Genomic DNA, 26,284 nt, shown 5'->3' with positions numbered 1-26,284 from the left:
AAATGAAAAATGTAAGGGAAACAACATACCCTAAATGATGACCTTCTTCAATCCTGATAACCTGACGTTTATAAATGACCAAAAACCTTCCAGAAAACACTCGAGTCAACAGTGCATTTTATTATACATCTTAGATTTACACATTCCATATATGCTTTTAAAGCTTCAATTAACAGTTCAATACAAAATAAAAAATATATATGCAGCAGTGGTTCTCAGGCACAGAATTGAGGAGGAGATTGGAGCAAGCTTTTTCCCTAGCATACCATGAATATTACATTATGAACCATAACAGTGGAATGTTTCCTTTTGACCTAGCTGCCTTTTTTGGCTGAATTTTATTACAGTGGACAGCTTTAGAAGGTATGATATTGCTAATAGGAAACAAGACAAGTTTATAACCTGTTTTTTTCTTGAAGTCTTTAAGATCTAAACAATTCCCTTTTCTCCTAATAGAGCTCCAGGATCATCTAATGAAAATAATATTGTCCATAAAATATCTGGAGCATCATCAGCCTAAGAACCACTGCTCATGGTTATTCAATGTCTTCCGGCCTCACAGGATGAGGTAATGGTATGATGGATTTCTTCTCAGTGTCCCTGGAAAGTGCTTTCCTCATATCTGTTAGGAAGCAAAGTTTAATGTAAGTACCCAAATGTCAGAATATTTTATATCAAATTTAAAGTGTATAGGTTAAGAGGTTTTGTCCCCTACCCCCACTTCTACCATATTCTAAGAGAAATGTATTTGTAAGTGATTCTCAATCACAAGTACACCAAACCCCAGCTGGGATCCAGCTCTTCCTACAAATGTTCTTTTGACAGAACCTTAGTAAAAATGTGTCTGTACCAGTAAAACAATAATTGACAGTAATTAACCAATGGTTAGTTAATGTAAGTTAATCAGTGGTAGGTTCTTAAGGGCAGGTTAAAGCAGATTTAATTATAGCCCAGATTTTAAATATGATTCTCTTAAGTGTATTAAAATAGCCGAGTATTTCAGTCTGTAGGATGAATGTAGACATTTGGCTTCCTCTCAGGGGGGAGCTCACCGTAAGCATCCTCATCGGGCTCCCCGTTGCTGGCCGAATAGTACTCTATGACTGTCCTGTACACACTGTAGCCTAACTGCTTGTACATGTTGACTGCAACTTGGTTAGACACTCTTACAAAGAGATCAACAAAAAATCCACCCTTTCTGTAATTAAAAAAAAAAAAAAATTAGAAGTCCTTGAAAATAATACATAATTTTTAAAACTACTTTGACTATTCATAGGATGCTACTATGAAACCCTGCAGTCAATTACATCATGTTATCAATTTTTACTGCTGAGGATTTTGCAGTACAAAAGATAACTATAACATTTCAAAACCTACAGGTTTTCTTAAAAGATAAACTTTAAATTTTTACCACAATTCTGTTACCTGGCTTTAAAAATCATTTTACCAATTAGTCATATAATAGTTTCACCCAAGGTTTTGAAGAAAGCACCAATGTGGCCTTGTATAACTACAGGACACTGGTCACAGCTCTGAAGCCCTTGGGTCCCTCTGGTCAGTGACAGCCCCTTTCTTACCCAGGTCTCCATGTCCTGACTCGTGTGGTCATCAGCGCCTTGCTTTATGCAGTAGACTTACCACCTGTTCTGGTTTATGTTCTGGTTTAATTTCTCCTGTTTGTGAACATCACCTGAATGGAGTGAAACTTACTTTACTCTTTAGTGACTCGCCTCCCAGTCGGTACTGAGTCAGTCCCAGGGCAGCTGGAGCTTGTCCGTCCTCCCTGTGTTTAGTGTGTCCCTGTATGGACACACTATGAGATGTGAGATGTCTGTGTTCCTATACATTATCAACTATGCTGCTACGAGTATTTTGTTGTGTGTCTTGTGGTACATCCAGGATATCTAAGGTCTGCAGTTAGTGTCACTGCTGGCTCACAGGGACACCTTCAACTTTATCAGATAATGCCTGTCTCCCAGCCCACATGTGCCACCTGACACTCCCACAGGAGGGGGTAGACTCCTGATGGCATCTCAGGGCAATTTTAGCTGGCATTTCTGATTACTAACAAGGCTGATTATATTTGTGTCCACCATTAGATTTCTCATTCTGTATGGTCTTTATTGGTTGTTCTCCCCCACATGTAGTTCTCTATGTATTCTGGATATTCAGCCTTGTGTAAAGGATGGTGCAAGTCTTCTCCCCAATTTGCAAATCTTTTTCCAATTTGTGACTTGTCATCATCCTTATGTATCGTTTGATGAACAAAGTTACCGCACTCTAGTGAAGTTGAATATATGACTTCCTTGCACTTTTTAGGGCTTGAGAAGTTCTTTTCTACCCTGAGGTCATGGAGACACTCTCCTTTGAAGGGCTTTTTAGTTTTGCTCTTCACATATAGGTTTTTAATAAATATGGAATTGATCTGTGCATGATAAGGTACTAATGTGGGAAAATCTTTTCCCATATGGATATCCAGTGGTGCCACCACGTTTATTGGAAAGTGTATCCTTCCCCACCACTGATCTGCAGTTGCCTCCTCCAAGGTGTGTCTAAAGTCCATGTGTTCCTGAGTCTGTGTCTCAAATTCTGTTCCACTAGCCTAGACAATTACTCCACTCACTTTTTTGCTGTTCAAGAGTGTCTTACCTCTTTTTGGCTCCTTCCATTCCCTGTAAGTTTCAGAATCAACAAGTTGCACGGAAAAGACTTGTGATTTGGGTTGCAGTTACGCTGACTGTGGATCAGTTACCTGTCTACTGTAGAGACGGCTAACTCTATGCTGCAGCGGTAGTTCCTCCCTCCACTTAGGTAGGTCATCTGTTCTGTCTCTGGGTAAAGTTGTATAAACTTCAGAGAGGTCTTGCACAGCTTTTGTTAGATTTCTCCTAAGGGCTTAATGTACTGATGCCAATGCAAATCACATCCTCTTCTAAATGTTACTGTTTGTATAGAAAAGCAATTTAATTTATACTAACTTTATATCCAACAACTTAGCTTAACTTTTATTAAAATTCTAAATATTTGTAGATTCCTTCCTGTAGGTTTTCTATTTGTACAATCTTACCTATCCAAAATAACGGTTTTGTTTCTTCTCAAACCTTTTATTTTTCTTGCTTGCTTCACTTGTATGGTAGAGGATGATTTCCAGTAAATTACTGAAGAGAAGCCGACTTTAGGCATCCTGTCCTGTCCCAGAAATCATTCAGTGCATCACCACTCATATTTACTACAGGTTTTCAGTTTTTCAGGTTAAGTAAGTTTTCCTATTGCTAACAGTTTTTATCAAGAGTGAACTCTGGATTGTATCAAAGCATTTTCTACATTTACTGAGATAAATATTCTTCAGCCTATTAACTGGTAGGATACATTCTAATATTAAAACAAACTTCCCCCGATATGTCATCCTTTTCATGAATTGCTGAATCCATTTTGCTAAGAATTTTCTGGGACTTTGCATCTGTCATGAGATTTTCCTTCCTCTTGTCAGGTTTTGTGATTGTTCCCTTTTTGTGTATAAAAGTAAACTTAGTGTCATTATTTCTTAAATTGTTGGTGAAATTTGCAAATTTGCCAGAGAAGCCATAGCTTTCTTTGTGGAAAGATTCTGGCTAACTGACTGAAATTAGTTAAGGCAGGGGTCAGCTTTCAACCTATTTTTATGCTGCTCTCAAGCAAAGAATGGTTTTTTACAATTTTGAAGAAGCAATAGAGACCTTGGGTGGCCTGTGAAGCCTTAACGTTTACTATCTGGCCCAGAAAAAGTTTGTTGACCCCTGTTCTGTACCCTTAATCAATTTCTGACTGTCCTAACAATTAGGATGAGGCATGCTCATATCTCTAATTATGATGATTTGTCTATTTCTTCTTGTAGTTTTGTCAACTGTTGCATTTTTACTTTGAATTTGTCACTGGGTACGTACAGTTTTTAATTATTACATCTCCCTGATTAACTCTTTTCAGTATGCAGACCCTTTTTTCGTAATTATTGAACTATAATGTGACTGTTGTTAATTTAAGCACACCCTGTTAGAATTTGCATAATTAAAAAAAATTTCTTTACTTTCGATCTTTAACCTTTATACATATTTCCTGTAAATAGAATACAGTTCTGACAGTCCATCATTTTTTAATGTTACTGTCCTAAGAATACATGAGATCTACCCTCTCAATAAATTTTAAATGTACACTATCTTCAAGTGTAGGTATACAACGTTATATATCAAACTCTAGAGCTTATTCTTCTTGCTGAACTGAAACTTTAGTAACTTGACATTTCCCCCGTCCCCAGCCACCACCATTCCACTCTTCATGAATTTAACTACTTTAGGTATCTAAGTGGAATCACACAATATTTGTCTTCCTGTGCCTGGTTCACTTGGCATAATAACGTCTTTTAACTGGAGTCATTAGTCCATTAACATTTGCTGTTGTATTTATCAATTACTACATTTATCAATTATATTTGGATTCACTGCTACCGCCTTATTTCATGCGTTTTATTTGTTTTGCTACTTTAGTTTCCTTTTTTTCTTTGGAATTGACTTTTATTATCCTATTTTTCTCTCTGGATATTATATACTGTTTCTATTTTTAGTGTACACATTTAATGTATACATTAAAAATATATGTGTGTGTGTGTATATATACGTATACACACACACACACCCCCTACACAAATATAGGCCACTTAAATCTTAGCAACTATTGTAAAGTAAATGAACGTTTAGACCCTGTAAGGGAAGGGAGCATAGTGGTTTTCTACTCTAAGAGATGGTCTATCCTCTAAATACATTAAATCTGATGTGCAATTAGAACAGTTCCTAACTCCCTGTCACTATACGTGATAATGCCAAATACTTGTTTTCAACAAGATATGCCATTAACCAATGTGTGTAAACTACAATCTTGCTAAAGATTTTCCCTCTTCTGTATTCACTCTAGGAAGAATTTTTTAAGTTCTTAAGGACTAGACTTTTTCAGCTAAATTAAGAATGAGCTCAGGTTCCTCTTGCCCTTGACTTGGCTCAGTGTTTTCAGGCCATGGTTACTTCTTTAAAATGTTCCACTTTAATGGATTTAATAAAAGTAACACATAGTGAGTGAGTGTTTGACACATAAAACAGGTCTGAAAAAAAAGCTACAATATTTGCAGTTCTCAAACTCATGGAGGTGCATATTTCAAATGTTTGGGGAAAACGTAGGCAAACCTTACATGTTGTACACTGGCAAACTACTAGCTTTATATAGTTCACAAATACACGTCATATCACATTATATTCCTTTTGGTGACATAGTATCTTTATGAAGCCAGGCTTCTGGCAATTCCTGTGATTACATGAAAATCAACATGGAACAAGAATGCTGGCAGTTCTGCAGACTCTGGTTCCAAGGTTTGAGAAGCATGCAATGCCCAGCAGGTACACACATCTCATTAGGAGGTAACCACAGTTATTTAACAATGAAATGAAAATATTTTTTTCTTCCTAATAGCTACTAGCTTGCTGGGACACAACTGCTTAAGACTACACTTCTGTTTAGCCTAGGGCACTATGAGAAAATGACTGAGATGCCAAGGACAGTGTTAACGAAGAATTTGGAAACACCTGCTGCAGTGGCAAGAACACTAACAGAAACCTTGAGGGCTAGATTTTGATTCCACCAGTTACCCAGCTCATAAGCCTATGGCAGGTCACTCACACTGCCGTAATTTTCCCCAGTGGCCAAACAGGAACAATAATATCACTCTGAATATGTGACAGAATTGGTATAAGGACTATTAGAGGCTGAAAATGAAATTCCTATGAAACTGCATCATGACAGATGTTCAATCTGAAGGAAAAAATCTGATAAAACATTCACCAAGAGAAAACTCAAATGGTTAGAGTTCAAAAATCATTTGCAAAGCAGGTGCCTACCTTTCTGAAATCTCCTCTAATAACTCCATAAGCTTAGCAGCCAGACCAAGGCGTCGGAATTCCGGGGCAACAGACAGAGCTGTGACGTGCCCGTGCCACTCTTCCCTCGCCACCGAGCCTTCTGCTTTGCCCATGACTGCCAATGAAGATCACATCCAGTAACTAACATGAGGATTTACACATACAGAAATGCTGTTTAGTACATTTTTATTATAAAGGAAACTAATGACCAAGTTCTGATCTTTAAGCAATACTTAAAAGTCATCTAGCTAATTGTTATTAATGCTTTTACTTGATAAGTATTTTTTTAAATATCTACATTTCATGTGGGTATGTATGTGTGTCATGTACACATAACAGAAAATCTACAGCTCAAATTTTTGTTAGCAATGCAACCAGGTCTGTCTGGGTCACTGCTCTATCCCCTGGGCCTAGCATAGTACCTAAAATACAACGGATCAGAAGGGATCAGTGAGCTGTCAAATGGTTGAAAAGGAAATAAAATTATGGGCATCACGATTAGACTTCCAGTTCTGTGATCAATATAAAATAATCAGTTAAAACCTATATTTTAGTCTCAACTGCCTATCCAAAAAAGTACTAGTGGTATTATACTTACTATAACCCATTAACTCTCCACCAGGGGCCTCTGCAACAATGAAGTACTCTGGCCAGTGGGCGAGGTACTGTAAGTAAAAAGGAATCCCATACTAGAGTCTTGTTAAGGAGGATGCAAAGTAATGGACAGTCAGATTTCTTCATGAAAGGGGTATTTTCAAGTTTCCTTTAAAAAGTATATTTTTTATCCCCAGCCATATGTATGACTTCCATAATCAATTTATTGGATGAAATATTTAGGTTAAGCACTAATTTTTAAGAAAATTGACTGAATATATATAAACTCAAATGTGACTGGAGACAGTAGCATCCAATAGACAGCAAAGAACCAGGCTCCCAAGTTCTACAGTCGTCTCCCCCGCTGCTCACACTGTGTCTAGATCCCTGCACAGCACTTTATCCATAATCACCTGATACTCTACTTGTTTACTGTCTCCCCTTGGAACATGTATGCCATGTTCCCTCTATCCCTGGTGCTTGGCAAACAGCACATGCTCAGTATGTTTATTTTTCATAATTGCACTGGGAAATTAACGACTAGTTCCTACATTAGCTTCAGCCATGGGACAGTGAAAATAACTTTAAACTTAAGTATTTCCAAAGGCTACTTAACAAACCTAGTTTTTCCCCTCCACCAATTCAAGGTCTCCATTTCTAGTAATGCAAAAAAAAAAAAAAAAGCTGACTTAAAAGTGAATGCCTGAGTACTGCTCATTACTTAACTCTTCAACCCTGGTGTCCTTGCTGACTTGTACTCAATTCCTGTCCTCCTCCTTAGTATAAGCTTGCTGATGCAGTTCTATAAGGGGACACCATCAATCATTTTTTTTTAAACTTCCTGGAAAATCTGTTCAGTGTAAATTCTTCAAACTCTCCTCTGAAGAACAGCCTTTATTCTGTCTCTTCAAACATAACCCTTAACATGGCAGTCGTCAAGTCCTTCTGCCATCCAGCCACTGACATCATAACCATCTCTTCTCTGGCTACTGGAGGAGCCCCTGGCTCAAGCTCATGGACCAAGAAGCCCTGGCAGGTTACTCTGAAACATGGCCTCACCTGGATTATGGGACTTTCACCAAAAACTTTTAAGTGTAACAGGAAGCACACCACATAAATTGATTTGCATCCTAATACTTTCCCTTATATACAGTGAAAATTTTTTGCCATTCAGAATTCTTCAAACTCCTTTTACTTTTTTATAAACATGGAGAAGTCTTTAATAGGTCAATGTTTTAAATACAAATGAAAATTATGGAGTCTTTTTCCATTCAACTTTGTTTCTGATATGTAGCCCTGTTGCTGCATGTATCTATAGTTGATTTTTACTGCTGTTACTGACATTAACTCAGGGGCTAACAAAATAACAAACATTTTCTCTAAAGAGCCAGACTGGAGGGTGGGGGGAGTGGGTGATGAATTGGGAAATTGGGATTGACATATACACTATTGATACTATGTATAAAATAGATAACTAACAAGAACCTAAAGTAAAGCACAGGGAACTCAATGCTTTGTGGTAACCTAAATGGGAAGGAAATCGAAAAAAGAGGAAATATATGTATAACTGATTCACTTTGCTCTACACCTGAAACTAACAAAACACTATAAAGCAACTATACTCCAATAAAAATCAGAAAACAAAAAAGGAGACAGACAGTAAATATTCAAGGCTGTGTGGACCATATTGGCCTCTGTTGCAGCTACTCAAACTGTGAAAACCACAACAAAAACTAAAGGAACTTCTCTGTGGAAAAGGCCACAACTAGAGTCAAGAAAATTACAAATGGGAAAGCTCACTGGTAAAGGCAAACATAAAGGTAAGAAACCATCCACACATAAATATGATATCAAAATCAGCAACCATGAGAAGAGTACAAATGCAGGATACTGGAAATGCACTGGAAATTGAGACCAGCAACTTAAAACAATCTTGTAGTTATACAGACTGCTCTATCAAAACCTCATGGGAACCACAAACCAAAAGTCTACCATAGATACACACACAAAAAAGAAAAAGCAATCCAAACAACACTAAAGATAGACATCAAATCACAAGAGAACAAGAGGAAAGGAAGAAAAAAGACCTTCAAAAACAAACCCCAATTAACAAAACAGCAGTAAGAACACATTGATAATTACCTTAAATGTAAATGGATTAAATGCTCCAACCAACAGACACAGACTGGCTAAATGGATACAAAAACAAGACCCATATATATGCCATCTACAAGAGACCTACTTCTTATCTAGGGACACATACAGACAAAGTGAGGGGATGGAAAAAGGTATTCCATGCAAATGGAATTCAAAAGAAAGCAGGAGTAGCAATACTCATATCAGACAAAACAAACTTTAAAGACTTACAAAAGATCAGGAAGGACACTACATAATGATCAAGGGATCAATCCAAGAAAAGGATGTAACAATTGTAAATATACAGACACCCAACATAGGAGCATCTCAATACATAAGGCAAATGGTAACAGCTACAAAAAGAGAAGTTGACAGTAACACAATAATAGGGGGGGACTTTAACACACCACTTTCATCAGTGGACAGATCGTTCAGACAGAAAATCAATCAGGAAACACAGGCCTTAAATGACACATCAGACCAGATGGCCTTAACTGATATTTATAGATCATTCCATCCAAAAGCAGAATACACTGTCTTCTCAAGTGCACATGGAACATTCTCCAGGACAGATCACATATTGGGCCACAAATCAAGCCTCAGTAAATTTAAGAAAATTGAAATCACATCAAGCATCTTTTTCTGACCACAATGCTATGAGATTAGAAATCAATTACAGGCAAAAAAAATTGTAAAAAAACACAAACACATGGAGGCTAAACAATATGTTACTAAACAACCAATGGATCACTGAAGAAATCAAAGAAGAAATCAAGTACCTAAAGACAAATGACATCAAAAACACAGCAATCCAAAACCTATGGGACACAGCAAAAGCAGTTCTAAGAGGGAAGTTTATAGCAATACAGTCTTACCTCAGAAAACAAAAATCTCAAGTAAACAACCTACCCTTACACCTAAAGCAACCAGAGAGAGTACAAAAAAAGAAAAAAAAAAAACCCCCCGAAGTTAGTAAAAGTAAAGAAATCATAAAGATCAGAGCAGAAATAAATGAAATAGAGACAAAACAAAAAAGATCAATGAAACTAAAAGCTGGGTCTTTGAGAAGATAAGCAAAATGGATAAACCTTTAGCCAGACTCAAAAACAAAGGGAGAGGGCTCAAATCAATAAGATCAGAAATGAAGAAGTTACAACTGACATCACAGAAAAACAATCATAATAGACTACTACAAACAACTGTATACCAATAAAACAGACAACCTAGAAGAAATGGACAAATTCTTAGAAAGATACAACCTTCCAAGACTGAACCAGAAAAAAATACAAAATATGAACGGACTAATCACAAGTACTGAAATTGAAACAGTGTTTAAGAAACTTTCAACAAAGAAAAGTCCAGGACCACATGGCTTCACAGGCAAATTCTATCAACATTCAGAGAAGAGTTAACACCTATCCTTCTGAAACTCTTCCAACAAACTGCAGAGGAAAGAATACTCCCAAGCTCATTCTGTGAGGCCATCATCACCCTGATATCAAAACCAGACAAAGATACCACAAAAAAAATTACAGGTCAATATCACTGATGAACATAAGTGCAAAAATCCTCAACCAAATATTAGTTAACTGAATCAAACAATACATTAAAAGGATCATACACCATGATCAAGTGGGCTTTATCCAAGGGATGCAAGGATGCTTCAATATCTGCAAATCAGTGTGATACACCACAACAACAAACTGAAGAATAAAAACCATATGATCATCTCAATAGATGCAGAAAAAGCTTTTGACAAAATTCAACACTGATTTATGATAAGAACTCTCCAGAAAGTGGGCATAGAGGGAACTTACCTAAACATAATAAAGGCCATATATGACAAACCCACAGCTAACATCATTCTCAACAGTGAAAAGCTGAGGGCATTCCATCTAAGATCAGGAACAAGGCAAAGATGTCCACTGTCACCACTTTTATTCAACATAGTTTTGGAAGTCCTAGCCATGGCAATCAGAGAAAAAGAAATAAAAGGAATCCAAATTGGAAAAGAAGTACTATCATCACTGCAGATAAAATGATACCACACATAGAAAATCCTGAAGATTCTACCAGAAAACTACTAGAGCTCATCAATGATTCTGGTAAAGTTGCAGGATGCAAAATTAAGACACAGAAATCTCTTCCCTTCCTGTACACTAACAATGAAAGACCAAAAAAGAGAAATTAAGGAAATAATCCCACTTACCATCACATCAAAAAGAATAAAACACCTAGGAATAAACTTACCAAGGGGACAAAAGACCTGTACTCTGAAAACTATAAGATGCTGATGAAAGAAATCGAAGATGACACAAACGGAAAGACATACCATGCTCTTTGATTGAAAGAATCAATACTGTCAAAATGACTATACTACCCAAGGCAATCAGATTCAACTACAATCCCTATCAATTAGCAATGGCATTTTTCACAGAACTAGAACCAAAAAAATTTTAAATTTGTATGGAAACACAAAAGACCCCTAATAGCAAAAGCAATCCTGAGAATGAGAAACAGAGCTGGAGCAATCAGGCTCGCTGACTTCAGGCTATATTACAATGCTACAGTCATCAAAACAGTATGGTACTGGCACAAAAACAAATACAACTCAATGGAACAGGATAGAAAGCCGAGAGATAAACCCACACACCTATGGTCAACTAATCTATGACAAAGGAGGCAAGAATATACAATGGAGAAAAGACAGTCTCTTCAATAAGTGAGGCTGTGAAAATTGGACAGCTACAAGTAAAAGAATGAAGTTAGCACACTCCCTAACACCATACACAAAAATAAACTCAAAACAGATTAAAGACTTAAATGAAGGCCAGACACTATAAAACTTAGAGGAAAACACAGGTAAAACACTCTTTGACATAAATTGCAGCAGTATCTTCTTTGATCCACCTCCTAGAGTAATGAAAATAAAAACAAAAATAAATGGGACCTAATTAAACTTAAAAGCTTCTACACAGCAAAAGAAACCATAAACAAAATGAAAACACAGCCCACAGAATGGGAGAAAATATTTGCAAATGAAGCAACTGACAAGGGATTAATCTCCAAAATATACAAATAGCTCATGCATCTATATATCAAAAAAACAACCCAATCAAAAGATGGGCAGAAGATCTAAATAGACATTTCTCCAAAAAAAAAAGATGGCTAAAAAGCACATTAAAAAAATGCTCTACATCACTAATTATCAGAGAAATGCAAATCAAAACTACAATGAGGGAGGGAGGAACCAAAATGGCAGAGTAGAAGGACGTGCTCTCACTCCCTCTGCAGAGAACACCAGAATCACAACTAGCTGCTGGACAATCATCAACAGGAAGACACTGGAACTCACCAAAAAAGATAACCCACATCCAAAGACAAAGGAGAAGCCACAATGAGATGGTAGAAGGGGCTCAATCACAGTAAAATCAAATCCCGTAACTGCTGGGTGGGTGACTCACAGACTGGAGAACACTTATACTACAGAAATCCACCCACTAGAGTGAAGGTTCTGAGCCCCACATCAGGCTTCCCAATCTGGGGGTCCAGCAACGGGAGGAAGAATTCCTAGAGAATGAAACTTTGAAACCTAGTGGGATTTGACTGCAGAACTTCAACAGGACTGGGGGAAACAGAGACTCCACTCTTGGAGGGAACACACAAAGTAGTGTGCACATTGGGACTCAGCAGGAGCAGTGACCCCAGGGGAGACTGAACCAGACCTGCTAGTGTTAGAGGGTCTCCTGCAGAGGTGGGAGATGGCTGCGGCTCACTGTGGGGACAAGGACACTGACAAAAGTTCTGGGAAGTACTCCTTGGCGTGAGCCCTCCCAGAGTCTGTCATTACCCCAGCAAAGAGCCCAGGTAGGCTCCAGTGTTGGGTTGCCTCAGGCCAAACAACCAACAGGGAGGGAACCCAGCCCCACCCATCAGCAGTAAGGCTGATTAAAGTTTTACTGAGCTCTTCGGAACAGAGCAACAGTCAGCTCTACGAACCACCAGTCCCTCCCATCAGGAAACTCACACAAGCCTCTTAAGATAGCCTCATCCACCAGAGGGCAGACAAAAGAAGCAAGAACTACAATCCTGAAGCCTGTGGAACAAAAACCACATTCACAGAAAGACAGACAAGATGAAAAGGCAGAGGGCTATGTACCAGATGAAGGAACAAGATAAAACCCCAGAAAAACATCTAAATGAAGTGGAGATAGGCAACTTTCCAGGAAAATAATTCAGAATAATGATAGTGAAGATGATCCAGAACCTTGGAAAAAGAATGGAGGCTGAGATCAAGAAGATGCAAGAAATGTTTAACAAAGACCTAAAAGAATTAAAGAACAAACAAACAGAGATGAACAATACAATAACTGAAATGAAAACTACACTAGAAGGAATCAATAGCAGAATAACTGAGGCAGAAGAATGGATAAGTGACCTGGAAGACAGAATGGTGGAATTCACTGCTGTGGAACAGAATAAAGAAAAACGAATGAAAAGAAATGAAGACAGCCTAAGAGACCTCTGGGACAACATTAAACGCAACAACATTCACATTACAGGGGTCCCAGAAGAAGAGAGAGAGAAAGGACCTGAGAAAAGATTTGAAGAGATTATAGTCAAAAACTTCCCTAACATGGGAAAAGAAATAGCCACGAAGTCCAGGAAGTGCAGCGAGTTCCATACAGGATAAACCCAAGGTGAAACATGCCGAGACACATAGTAATCAAATTGGCAAAAACTAAAGACAAAGAAAAATTATTGAAAGTAGCAAGGGAAAAACAACAAATAACATACAAGGGAACTCCCATAAGGTTAACAGCTGATTTCTCAGCAGAAACTCTACAAGCCAGAAGGGAGTGGCATGATATACTTAAAGTGATGAAAGGGAAGAACCTACAACCACAAGGATCTCATTCAGATCCAATGGAGAAATCAAAAGCTTTACAGACAAGCAAAAGCTAAGAGAAGTCAGCACCACCAAACCAGCTCTACAACAAATGCTAAAGGAATTTCTCTAAGTGGGAAGCACAAGAGGAGAAAAGGACCTACAAAAACAAACCCAAAACAAAACAATTAAGAAAATGATCATAGGAACATACATACTGATAATTACCTTAAACGTGAATGGATTAAATGCTCCAACCAAAAGACACAGGCTTGCTGAATGGATACAAAAATAAGACCCATATATATGCTGTCTATAAAAGAACCACTTCAGACCTAGGGACACATACAGACTGCAAGTGAGAGGATGTTAAAAGATATTCCATGCAAATGGAAATCAAAAGAAAACTGGAGTAGCAATACTCATATCAGATAAAATAGACTTTAAAATATAGAATGTTATAAGAGACAAGGAAGGACATTACATAATGATCAAGGGATCAATCCAGGAAGAATATATAACAATTATATATGCACCCAACATAGGAGCACCTTAATACATAAGGCAACTGCTAACAGCTATAAAAAAGGAAATCAACAGTAACACAATAATACTGGGGGACTTTAACACCTCACTTACACCAATGGACAGATCATCCAAAATGAAAATAAATAAGGAAACAAGCTTTAAGTGACACAATAGACCAGATAGATTTAACTGATATTTATAGGACATTCCAACCAAAAACAGCGGATTACACTTTTTTCTCAAGTGCGCATGGAACATTCTCCAGGATAGATCACATCTTGGGTCACAAATCAAGCCTCAGTAAATTTAAGAAAATTGAAATCGTATCAAGCATCTTTTCTGACAACGCTATGAGATTAGAAATAAATTACAGGGAAAACAACGTAAAAAACACAAACACATGGAGGCTAAACAATACATTACTAAGTAACCAAGAGATCACTGAAGAAATCAAAGAGGAAATTAAAAAATACGTAGAGACAAATGACAATGAAAACACGATGATCCAAAACCTATGGGATGCAGCAAAAGCAGTCCTAAGAGGGAAGTTTATAGCTATACAAGCCTACCTAAAGAAACAAGAAAAATCTCAAACAATCTAACCTTATATCTAAAGGAACTAGAGAAAGAAGAAGAAAACTCAAAGTTAGCAGAAGGAAAGAAATCATGAAGATCAGAGCACACATAAATGAAACAGAAACAAAGAAAACAAGAGCTAAGATCAATAAAACTAAAAGCTGGTTCTCTGAGAAGATAAAATTGATAAACCATTAGCCAGACTCATCAAGAAAAAGAGTGAGAGGACTCAAATCAATAAAATTAGAAATGAAAAAGGAGAAGTTACAACAGACACCACAGAAATACAAAGCATCCTAAGAGACTACTACAAGCAGCTCTATGCCAATAACATGGACAACCTGGAAGAAATGGACAAATTCTTAGAAAGGTATAACCTTCCAAGATTGAACCAGGAAGAAACAGAAAATATGAACAGACCAATCACAAGTAATGAAATTGAAACTGTGATTAAAAATCTTGCAACAAACAAAAGCCCTAGACCAGACGGCTTCACAGGTGAATTCTATCCAACATTTAGAGAAGAGCTAACACCCATCCTTCTCAAACTCTTCCAAAAATTGCAGAGGAAGGAACACTCCCAAACTCATTCTATGAGGTCACCATCACCCTGATACCAAAACCAGACAAAGATACTATAAAAAAAGAAAATTACAGACCAGTATCACTCATGAATATAGATTAAAAACTCAACAAAATACTAGCAAACAGAATCCAACAACACATTAAAAGGATCATCCACCATGATCAAGTGGGCTTTATCCCAGGGATGCAAGGATTCTTCAATATATGCAAATCAATCAATGTGATATACCATATTAACAAACTGAAGAATAAAAACCATATGATCATCTCAATAGATGCAGATGATAAAAAGTCTCCAGAAAATGGGCATAGAGGGAACCTACCTCAACATAATAAAGGCCATATATGACAAACCCACAGCAAACATCATTCTCAATGGTGAAAAACTGAAAGCATTTCCTCTAAGATCAGGAGCAAGACAAGGTTGTCCACCCTCACCACTATTATTCAACATAGTTTTGGAAGTCCTAGCCACGGCAAGCAGAGAAGAAAAAGAAATAAAAGGAATGCAAATTGGAAAAGAAGAAGTAAAACTGTCACTGTTTGCAGATGACATGATACTATACATAGAGAATCCTAAAAATGCCACCAGAAAACTACTAGAGCTAATCAATAAATTTGGTAAAGTTGCAGGACACAAAATTAATGCACAGAAATCTCTTGCATTCCTATACGCTAATGATGAAAAATCTGAAAGAGAAATTAAGGAATTGGTAAACTCCAATTTACCATTGCAACAAAAAGAAAAAAATACCTAGGAATAAACCTACCTAGGGAGACAAAAGACTTGTATGCAGAAAACTATAAAACACTGATGAAAGAAATTAAAGATGATACCAACAGACGAAGAGATATACCATGTTCTTGGACTGGAAGAATCAATATGGTGAAAATGACTATACTACCCAAAGCAATCTACAGATTCAATGCAATCCCTATCAAATTACCAATGGCATTTTTTACAGAACTAGAACAAAAAATCTTAAAATTTGTATGGAGACACAAAAGACCCCGAATAGCCAAAGCAGTCTTGAGGGTAAAAAACAGAGCTGGAGGAATCAGACTCCCTGACTGCAGACTATACTACAAAGCTACAGTAATCAAGACAATATGGTACTGGCACAAAAACAGAAACACAGATCAATGAAACAAGATAGAAAGCCTAGAGATAAACCCACGCACCTATGGTCAACTAATCTATGACAGAAGAGGCAAGGATATACAATGGATAAAAGACAGTCTCTTCAATAACTGGTACCAGGAAAACTGGACAGTTACATGTAAAACAATGAGATTAGAACACTCCCTAAAACCATACACAAAAATAAACTCAAAATGGATTAGAGATCTAAATTTAAGACTGGACACTATAAAACTCTTAGAGGAAAACATAGGAAGAACACTCTTTGATATAAATCACAGGAAGATCTGTTTTGATCCACCTCCTAGAGTAATGGAAATAACAAAAATAAACAAATGGGACCTAATGAAACTTCAAAGCTCTTGCACAGCAAAGGAAACCATAAACAAGACGAAAAGACAACCCTCAGAATGGGAGAAAATATTTGCAAACCAATCAACAGACAAAGGATTAATCTCTAAAATATATAAACAGCTCATGCAGCTCAATATTTAAAAAACAAACAACCAGGGCTTCCCTGATGGCGCAGTGGTTGAGAGTCCGCCTGCCGATGCAGGGGACAGGGGTTCGTGCCCTGTTCCGGGAAGATCCCACATGCCGCGGTGTGGCTGGTCCTGTGAGCCATGGCTGCTGAGCCTGCGCGTCTGGAGCCTGTGCTCCGCAACGGGAGAGGCCACAACAGTGAGAGGCCCGCGTACCACAAAAACAAACAACCAACCCAATCCAAAAATGGGCAGGCCTAAATAGACATTTCTCCAAAGGCATCCAGATGGCCAAGAAGCACATGAAAAGCTGCTCAACATCACTAATTATTAGAGAAATGCAAATCAAAACTACAATGAGCTATCACCTCACACCAGTTAGAATCATCAGAAATGATGGGCATAATTCAGAAAGACACATGCACCCCAATGTTCACTGCAGCACAATTTACAATAGCCAGGTCGTGGAAGCAACCTAAATGCCCATTGACAGACGAATGGGTAAAGAAGTTTTGGTACATATATACAATGGAATATTACTCAGCCATAAAAAGGAACAAAATTGGGTAATTTGTTGAGACGTGGATGGATCTAGAGACTGTCATACAGAGTGAAGTAAGTCAGAAAGAGAAAAACAAATATTGTATATTAATGCATGTATGTGGAACCTAGAAAAATGGTACAGATGAACCGGTTTGCAGGGCAGAAGTTGAGACACAGATGTAGAGAACAAACGTATGGACACCAAGGGGGGGAAAGCTATGGTGGGGTGGGGATGGTGGTGTGATGAATTGGGCGATTTGGACTGACATGTATACACTGATGTGTATAAAGCTGATGACTAATAAGAACCTGCTGTATAAAAAAATAAAATAAAATTCAAAAATTAAAAATAACAACTAGTACTAAAACTTTCTTTGGGTTATTTGTATGGAAATATGTTAATATAAACGTTTCAGACATTACAAGAAATTCCTAAAAATCTTATATGTTCTGGTATAATGTTATAAGTCATAATTCTAGTTATTATTTTTAAATGTATATCTCAGAAATAACTAAATTTCCTTGTCAAGTGCATTATTATGAACTTTCATCAAATCTTTAACTGTGGTCATTTTTAAGTCTTTTGTCATTTACAGACAGTTCTGGGTGTACTCTGTTGCTTTTGCAAAAATGTTCCTATAAAGGGTTTTATCTTCAAGTAATTCATGGAAAAGACTGACAAGTACAGGTTTCTGGTAAGTGACTATACTGCTGAACTGAATGAATAAGCATTTTCAGAACTCTAATGGAAAACTGATGAATTCAAAAAAGTGCTAACAAAAGATCAAGATGAAAAATAATTACATGGGACTGAGTGAACTGATGATGATGATTACAATTTTTGTGACTTTCTGTTTGAAACATTGTTGGTTCTTCTGTGCTTTGTTTTTCCAGATTTAAGAAAACTTTTTTTCTCTTAAAAAAAAAAAAAAACCTACAATGAGATATCATCTCACACCGGTCAGAATGGCCATCATCAAAAAATCTACAAACAATAAATGCTGGAGAGGGTGTGGAGAAAAGGGAACCCTCTTGCACTGTTGGTGGGAATGTAAATTGATACAGCCAATATGGAGAACAGTATGGAGGTTCCTTAAAAAACTAAAAATAGAACTATCATACCACCCAGCAATCCCACTACTGGGCATATACCCTGAGAAAACCATAATTCGAAATGAGTCATGTACCACAATGTTCATTGCAGCTCTATTTACAATAGCCAGGACATGGAAGCAACCTAAGTGTCCATCAATAGATGAATGGATAAAGAAGATGTGGCACATATATACAATGGAATATTACTCAGTCATAAAAAGAAAAGAAATTGAGTTATTTGTAGTGAGGTGGATGGACCTAGGGTCTGTCATACAGACTGAGGTAAGTCAGAAAGAGAAAAACAAATACCATATGCTAACACATATATACGGAATCTAAAAAAAAAAAAAAAAAACCTACAATGAGATATCATCTCACACTGGTCAGAATGGCCATCATCAAAAAGTCTACAAACAAATGCTGGATAGAGTGTGGACAAAAGGGAACCCTCCTACACTGTTGGTGGGAATGTAAATTGGTACAACCACTATGAGAACAGTATGGAGGTTCCTTAAAAAACTAAAAATAGAACTACCATATGACCCAGCAATCCCACTACTGGGCATTTATCAGGAGAAAACTATAATTTGAAAAGATACATGCACCCCAATGTTCACTGCAGCACTGTTTACAACAGCCAAGACATGGAAGCAACCTAAATGTCCATCGACAAAGGAACGGATAAAGAAGATATGGTATACATATATACAGTGGAATACTACTCAGCCAAAAAAAAAGAAAAGAATGCCATTTGCAGCAACATGGATGGACCCAGAGATTATCAGACTAAGTCAGACAAAGACAAATATCATATATCACTGATATGTGGAGTCTAATTTAAAAACTGATACAAATGAACTTATTTACAAAACAGAAACAGGCTTACAAATATCAAAAACAAACTTATGGTTACCAAAGAGGAAACGTGGAGGGGAGGGGGGGGATAAATCAGGAGTTTAGGGTTAACATACACACACTACTATATATAAGATAGGTAACCAATAAGGACCTACTGTATAGCACAGGGAACTTTACTCAATATTCTGTGATAACCTGTAGGAGAAAAGACTGAAAAATAATGAATATATGTATAACTGAATCACTCTGCTGTACACCTGAAACACAACACTGTAAATCAATTATACTCCAATAAAATTTTAAAAAAACGGCACAGAACAGAAAAAAAACTCGTTATATATTCTAGCTATTCACTTCCTGTCAGTTTTAGATATTAAAAAAAATCTGCTTCCATTCTTTCAACTTTTTAGTTTTATGCATGATGTTCTTTAAGTAGATATTCATGTTTTAAGTATTCAATTAAAAATATTTTCTTGATTTCTACTGCTAGTGTACAGAAATGCTATTGATTTTTCAAAACTTGATCTTGGTTCTAACATTGCTGAACTCGCTTATTATTAATAGGTTGTTCTTTTTTCTAGATAGATGACTGTATTATCAATTATAAATAATGACAGTTTTATTTCTACTTTTCTTATCCTTATACTTTCTTTCACTTCTTTCTTCTTTCCAATACCTTTGGTCAGTTCCTCTGGAACTATGTTAACGTGCAGTAGTGACAGCAGGCATTCTCATCTTACACCAATCTTAAAGGAACGAATCTAATTTCTCACTTACCTATAATGCTTACTGAAGGTTTTTAGTATCAAACCTTTACCAAATTAAGAAAGGTTCTTCTACTTCTACCTTGTTGTGCATTCTTACCATAAAAAACTACTGAACTTATACAACATTGTAAATCAACTCTATTTCCATTTAAAAGAAAAAACTGTGAAAACCAAGGAGAAGAGCACAGACAATATGTACATTATTCACCATGGTTGTGTCCAATAAAGCTTTATTTACAAAAAAAGGCAGTGGGCCAAACCTGGCCCATGCACATTACTGTGCCAACCCGACATAATTGACTCTATTTCTTATTATCTTCAGCTTCCAGGAAATTGAATTACTAGGTATTACATTACCAAAGTGCCTTCCAGAAAGACTAGCATTTACTCTGTCACTCGCAGTTTATGAGACTGCTCCCCTCACCTCACCTTCATCAGCCTTGAGTTTTATCACTGCTTGAAATCCTTCATAATTTGATAGATAAAACATGGTATCTCATTTTGGTTTTAATCTGCATGTCTTTTAACTGGTGAGACCGAACTCTTTTTAATATTTTCATAGCATCCTATATGCCCTCTTTGTTAAATTATCAATTAATACTACCCTCCTACCCTGCAGTGGACATGGCACATAACCCCAAAGTGCAGCTCTGTTTCACGCTCCTGAGCGTGTGGGGATTGTCTGCTAGGGTCAGAGGACCCTCACTTCACACATCTTTGCCCGTATCTCTAGTGGGGAGCATGAGAAGTACTGCTGATGTTAGCCAAAGTCCTTCTTTCACTTTAGCAACATGCCCCAATATAAATCAGGCTCATTCCAGACTCTGTTCTAGATAGGCAGGTATGGCACGAGGCAGGGGTCCACAGGATGCAGAAGGCTGTGTGGCACCTCCCAGAGGTACCCCTGGGAGTCTGGGAAGGACGCACTCACCTTCCCCTCTGTTGATCGATCCTCCTGCCAAGAACATGGCTGAGATGCGGTACGCTCTGGGAGCCACCTGGACAGGAAGCCAGGAACACCCGGGAACGGGAGAGTGGTTCCACTGCAGAGCCCGGTCGCTGGGGATGTCACAGAGCCACCAGGACTGCTCGTCCACTCTAGACTCATTCACATCAGGCAGGAATAGCCCCTCCTGCTGAAGTCACCACTTTCTGCTGCTCACAGCTATGCTTACTACTGAGGGGCAGGGTGGGCAGGGAACTGTACTGTTCTTGATTTATGAGGTCATTATATTAGCGGCTTGTCAACAGGTGTAAGATAACTCTTGTTCCCAGGTTTTTAGTGTTTTTTATTTTCAACTGCTTTCAATGTTGCTTATGTTTCCTGACCTCCAAGTTTTAAACATTTTCGGTACTCAAGTCTATTTTTTTCCTTTTGATCCTCTATTTTCCTTATTCTTAGTAAGCCTTCATTTAACTTTTTAAAAAAGGATACAGTTTCTGTAAGTGGATCCAAGTTACTAAAAGAAACAAGAAAAATGTCAACAGTAAGCAGTGTTTACAAAACCAGTTTAAATAAGGAGACTACAACTAAAAATAACATGCACAGGGAAAACAAAACATGTTAAATCCACAACTTTAAAACCAACTTTACAGCTAAGAAAGATGGTTTAATTTACCTAATGACCATAATGAGCTATCATCACAGCCACTATAAAGACATCTGTACATTTTCATTTAACTGCTGCTTCTTTACAAATTATAGTTAATACATCATCAAAACCTTCCTTTTTGCTTTTTCCTTTGGCTGCACCAAGTGGCTCGTGGGATCTTAGTTCTGGACCAGGGACTGGACCCAGGCCCGAAGCAGTGAGAGCACCGAGTCTTCACCACCGGACTGCCAGGGAAGTCCCTAAAACCTTCCATTTTCTAAATGGCAATAAACTGTTACCGGAACTGGGGACCAAGCTGGCATGTCAATCACAGATGGGGGTAATAACCCTAGCCCTGCAGCATCTGACAAGCACCCCCTCTCTGCCAATTCCTCCTCCTCCCTCCCTCCTCCCCCAAAATGTGGGCCATCTCACCACTCAGGCTTCTGCTCGCCACTCTTCTACATTTCTGCCCCCCACCGCCCCCATTCCCATACTTTCAATTTTGTTCTCAGAGGGAAGCTCCTGATCTGGCTCTGGAGCTGCTGAGCGCCTGCCACGCCAGCATATCCGATCACAACACTCCCGACAGCATTTCTTAAATGCACACCTGCCTCTGTCTACAAAGAACTCTGCCCCTTATTTTCCTATTCAATTAATGGAACCAATATTTTGCCAGACCCCAAAACAGCTACCTTCAACTCTTCCTCTTGCACAGTCAAACTCTGCTTTTGGACCCTTAACAATGCAAACAGTCACACTGCATTTCTGAAGACCAGCAGTTCTTAGGATCCCTTTACACTCAAAAATTACTGAAAACTCCAAGAACTTCTGTTTATGTGGATTACATCTATTGACATTTAAATGTTTAAAACATTCATTTAAAAAATAAATAATACATTAATATGAATAACTTTTTTTAAACCAAAAACGTCACTATTTTCGAAAACAAAAATTTAGTGACAAGAATGGCATTATTTTAACAATTTTACAGATCTTTTTAATGTCTGGTTTAATAGAAGGCAGCTGATTTCTCATTTCTGTGCCTGTTATGCTTACTATTACATGATCACAAACCTTGAAAACTCCACTGTGCACTTGTGAGAGAATGAAAATGAAAAAGGCAAAAGAAAAACCACCCCAAACAAAACCATTATTATCATGAAAATGGCTTGCAGAACCCCCAAAACAATCTTGAGGCGCCCCTGGCCACACCTGGAGACTCACTAATCCATGTGGACTCACTCTCCCCTGCTTCTCAGGACTACTCTATACCCTCTCCTGTCTCCTCAACACTCCCCCTTCCACCTCAGCTGCTTCCAATTTCAAGAAGAAAACAGCAGTAAGGAGAAAGCTTCACCAAGGTCCCACCCCCGCCCCACCCCCCCTACACCTCTGCGCCCACACTCCACCTGCACTCCTAGACCCAGGCCTGGAGGCCTGGTGAGCAGATGCCCCCACCTCTCGGGACCCAGGACTCTGCTCCCCTGAAAGAAATGTATAAACGTGCTGCACACCTAGCCACAGGCAGACCTGACACAGTTCAGGGCTCCGTCCTCCTGAAATGCTGTCCTCTCTCAGACTCCAGACCCACCATCAGGTTTTCCTCCCACCTCACAGGGCCACTGTGTCTCCTTTAACATGTGATGCCCTGGGGCACATTCCTGGAACCTCGTTTTTCCTGTCCGCACTCACTCATCACTGATGTCACCTAGCCACGTGGTTTTTTGTGTTTGTTTTTATTTGGCTGCACTGGGTGTTAGCTGCAGCACCACGGGATCTCAGTTGCCGCGTGTGGGATCTCAGTTGCGGCATGCAGGATCTAGTTCCCTGACCAGGGGTCAAACCCGGGCCCCCTGCATTGGGAGCGTGGAGTCTTAACCACTGGACCGCCAGAGAAGTCCCTAGCCACCTGGTTTTAATGCCATCCACATAGTGTTGACCCCGAAATTTCTATCTTTAGCCCAGACCTAAACTTGAGACTCCCACATCCGGATGCCCAGCTGACTTCTCCACCTGGGTGTCTGAGCGCCCTTGGCGGAGACCCACGTTCTATGCCTCTCCGAGGTCGAGCCCTTTGACTCCGATCGGACCTGGTGTTCTCACACTCCCACACTCACTGTTCCAGCACAGCTGCCGCTGCCTCCTCCGAAACAGGAATCTGTGCCCGTGCCACTCCCTCTGCCTGGAAGTCTCCCGCCCACAGTGCCCACAGACTCCCTCCCCTCCAGGTCTTTCTGCAGTGACACCTTCCCTGAACACCTCACCCAAAGCCGAATCCCCACTCACTCCCTATTTCCCTTTCCAGCTCACATTTTTTCCTTTGTACTGAATGCTAAGTTCTATCTTACTCTTCCTTCTAAACTGTAAATTCTGGGAATTCCCTGGCGGTTCAGTGGTTATGACTATGACTCCCCCAACTTGGTTCTCACTGCCAAGGGTCTAAGTTCAATCCCTGGTCAGGGAACTAAGATTCCACAAGCCACACAGCACAGCCAATTTAAATAAGTAAACTGTAAATTCCATAAAGATAACATTTTTTTTCTGTTTTGTTCACTACTGTCTCTTCAGCACTGGTGCACAATAGGCATAAAACATTTTGCCAAGAATAAAATATTTGTTAAATTAACTGCAACGTTGCTACATCCACTGCTTCTTTCAGTTACTACTGCAACACCCTACTCCAGTGATTCTCGGAGTTCTTGATGGAAGTGCCCTAATCAAAGTGAGAAGTAGGAGAAAACGAGGAGGGAGAGGAGCTCCCCTATTGGCATATTCTGAAGAAGACTTCACAAGCTACATGATTCTCGGAAATCAAATGTTTTGTTATAAATAAATGGTCATGCTTATTTTCCTTCTACTCTATTCATTTTCGTATAAAAAATATTGGCCCTTCCTAGGTCTTCGGTTATAACTGGTTCTCCAGCAGGCTTTGCCTCATCTATTCTTGAAACTTCAAGGCATACTGTCACCTCCAGAGCCTGGGCTTCCCAAACCCAAGCCTTTGTCAAGTCATCATCTCCCGGCCATTGCCAAGACCACCTAAATGGCTCACACCTGCCTGGTATACCTCCTCCAGCAGGCCCGCGGTGGCGAGCTCAGGCTCCTGGGCGGCCAGGAACGTGCATTTCCAAAAAGCTCCCGGTGCTCACGGACCACTGTAAGAACCACCCGCCTGGAGCCAATCTCGTTGATCAGTCTCCTTGCTCTGCCCACTCCCACGCAGGGCTCTACCACCTGGGCCATTCCCCTGCGCTCTCAGGACCTTAGTTTACTCACACCAAAACTGGGGATGAGAAGGGCAGCTACTTCAGAGTTGTCAGGAGGAAATGGGTTACTCCAGTGCCAGGCACAGCGAGCCCTCAACAGTCGCCTTAGTTACACTGCTCCTACTGGGAGAGGCCCCACAGAAAGTTCCCCCAATAGTGGAGCAGAAGTCCAGTCTCACCAGTTTCTCTGACCACTGAGTTACAGAAACCCTCTCCTACCATCACTCACCTCCCAGGTGTCGGCCACGCCCGCACCTGCTTCCTCCTCCAGAACCTCCTTCCTCAACCCTGTCAACACTTACCCATTTTCCAAGGCTCAGCCCCTCTTTGAATGTTTCTAGCCACCTCATCTCAAGTTCTTTCCATCCTCCTGACACTTGAATATGTACTCTCTGGTCCTTAGTTTTCACATAACTGCCCCGGGGTGTTTAAACTGGGTCTGGGATTGGTGGGTGCATGGATAGATGGGTGGGTGGACAGAAGTGTGATGAAGCCAATGTAGCGAAATGTTAACGGTAGAGTCCAGCTAATAGTCTACACGTGTTCACGGTAAAATTCCACCAACTTTTTAAGTGTTCAGGAACTTTCATAAAACTTAAAAAAAAAATGGCACCTGCAAGTCACAGTTCTTGACTTAACTCGGACGGAGGAACGTGCATACCCTGGGCCTGCCGCAGCAGTGCTCCCGCCGGGATGCGCAGCAACAGTAACGAGACGCGCAAACCCGCCGGGCCCTGGACGGGGCCACAGTGTTAACCCGCCCGGAGAGGAACGCGGGCCGGAGCCGGGGGCCAGAGCCGGGCTGGCGCCCCCCGCCCCGCCCGGCGCCCCGAGAAGCGCCCACACCGCGCGCAGGGCTGCGAGGGGACTACCGCCCGGCCAAGGTCAGCGGGGCGTCCGCACGTCCTCCCGGCCCCCCCCCCTTCACGGCCCCAGGGACGCGCCGGCGGCAGGTGGGCCCGGGCGCGCCTCACTCACATGTTGTTGAAGCGGAACAGGTCGTCGCACGTGAAGGCCCGGAGAGTGGTCATCGCGTCGCCACCGCAGGAGCCTGCTCTCCGCAACTCAGCGCACTCCCCACCGGAAATTATCTGGCGCGCGGCAGTCACGGGGCGGGGCGGGATGGGAAACTGCTTCCGGGCCAAGACTTGCTTAGCAACGGCGGCGGCGACGCAGCGCCCTCTGGCGGCCAGATCCGGGAAAGCCTGTAAAGTCTGGGGTCTTCCCTCTTAGAACCTCAAAACCCCTCCTTGGAGTGACAGGGGAAAGCAGGCAGAGTGATCCTCCGGGG

General features: G+C 39.8%; 1 protein-coding gene across 1 annotated transcript; it reads right to left on the bottom strand.

Annotated features, from left to right (window-relative positions):
* Positions 1–99: 99 nt before the first annotated feature.
* Positions 100–26,080, bottom strand: NAA20 (N-alpha-acetyltransferase 20, NatB catalytic subunit). Its single transcript, XM_082669764.1, has 6 exons — positions 25,972–26,080; positions 21,568–21,592; positions 6,538–6,628; positions 5,919–6,054; positions 1,053–1,198; positions 100–622 (listed from the first exon to the last, which is right to left on the bottom strand). The coding sequence occupies exons 1-6, from the start codon at positions 26,022–26,024 to the stop codon at positions 537–539; spliced, it is 537 nt and encodes a 178-aa protein (XP_082525890.1). The 5' UTR covers positions 26,025–26,080; the 3' UTR covers positions 100–536.
* Between the last annotated feature and the right edge of the window lie 204 nt (positions 26,081–26,284).

This window comes from Grampus griseus (assembly GCF_964374135.1).
Source record: "Grampus griseus genome assembly, chromosome: 14".
Taxonomy (NCBI): Eukaryota; Metazoa; Chordata; class Mammalia; order Artiodactyla; family Delphinidae; genus Grampus; species Grampus griseus.
This window is presented reverse-complemented; position numbering and strand designations above follow the sequence as displayed.

Bases quoted from the DNA above. Each gene is read 5' to 3' on its own strand.
- NAA20 (XM_082669764.1), bottom strand. From the start codon at position 26,024: ATGACCACTCTCCGGGCCTTCACGTGCGACGACCTGTTCCGCTTCAAC. The intron at 6,055-6,537 runs GTAAGTATAATA...CTTCATTGGCAG, and splicing joins TGGAGAGTTAATGGGTTATA to TCATGGGCAAAGCAGAAGGC. The intron at 1,199-5,918 runs GTAGGCACCTGC...TTTTAATTACAG, and splicing joins TTAGAGGAGATTTCAGAAAG to AAAGGGTGGATTTTTTGTTG.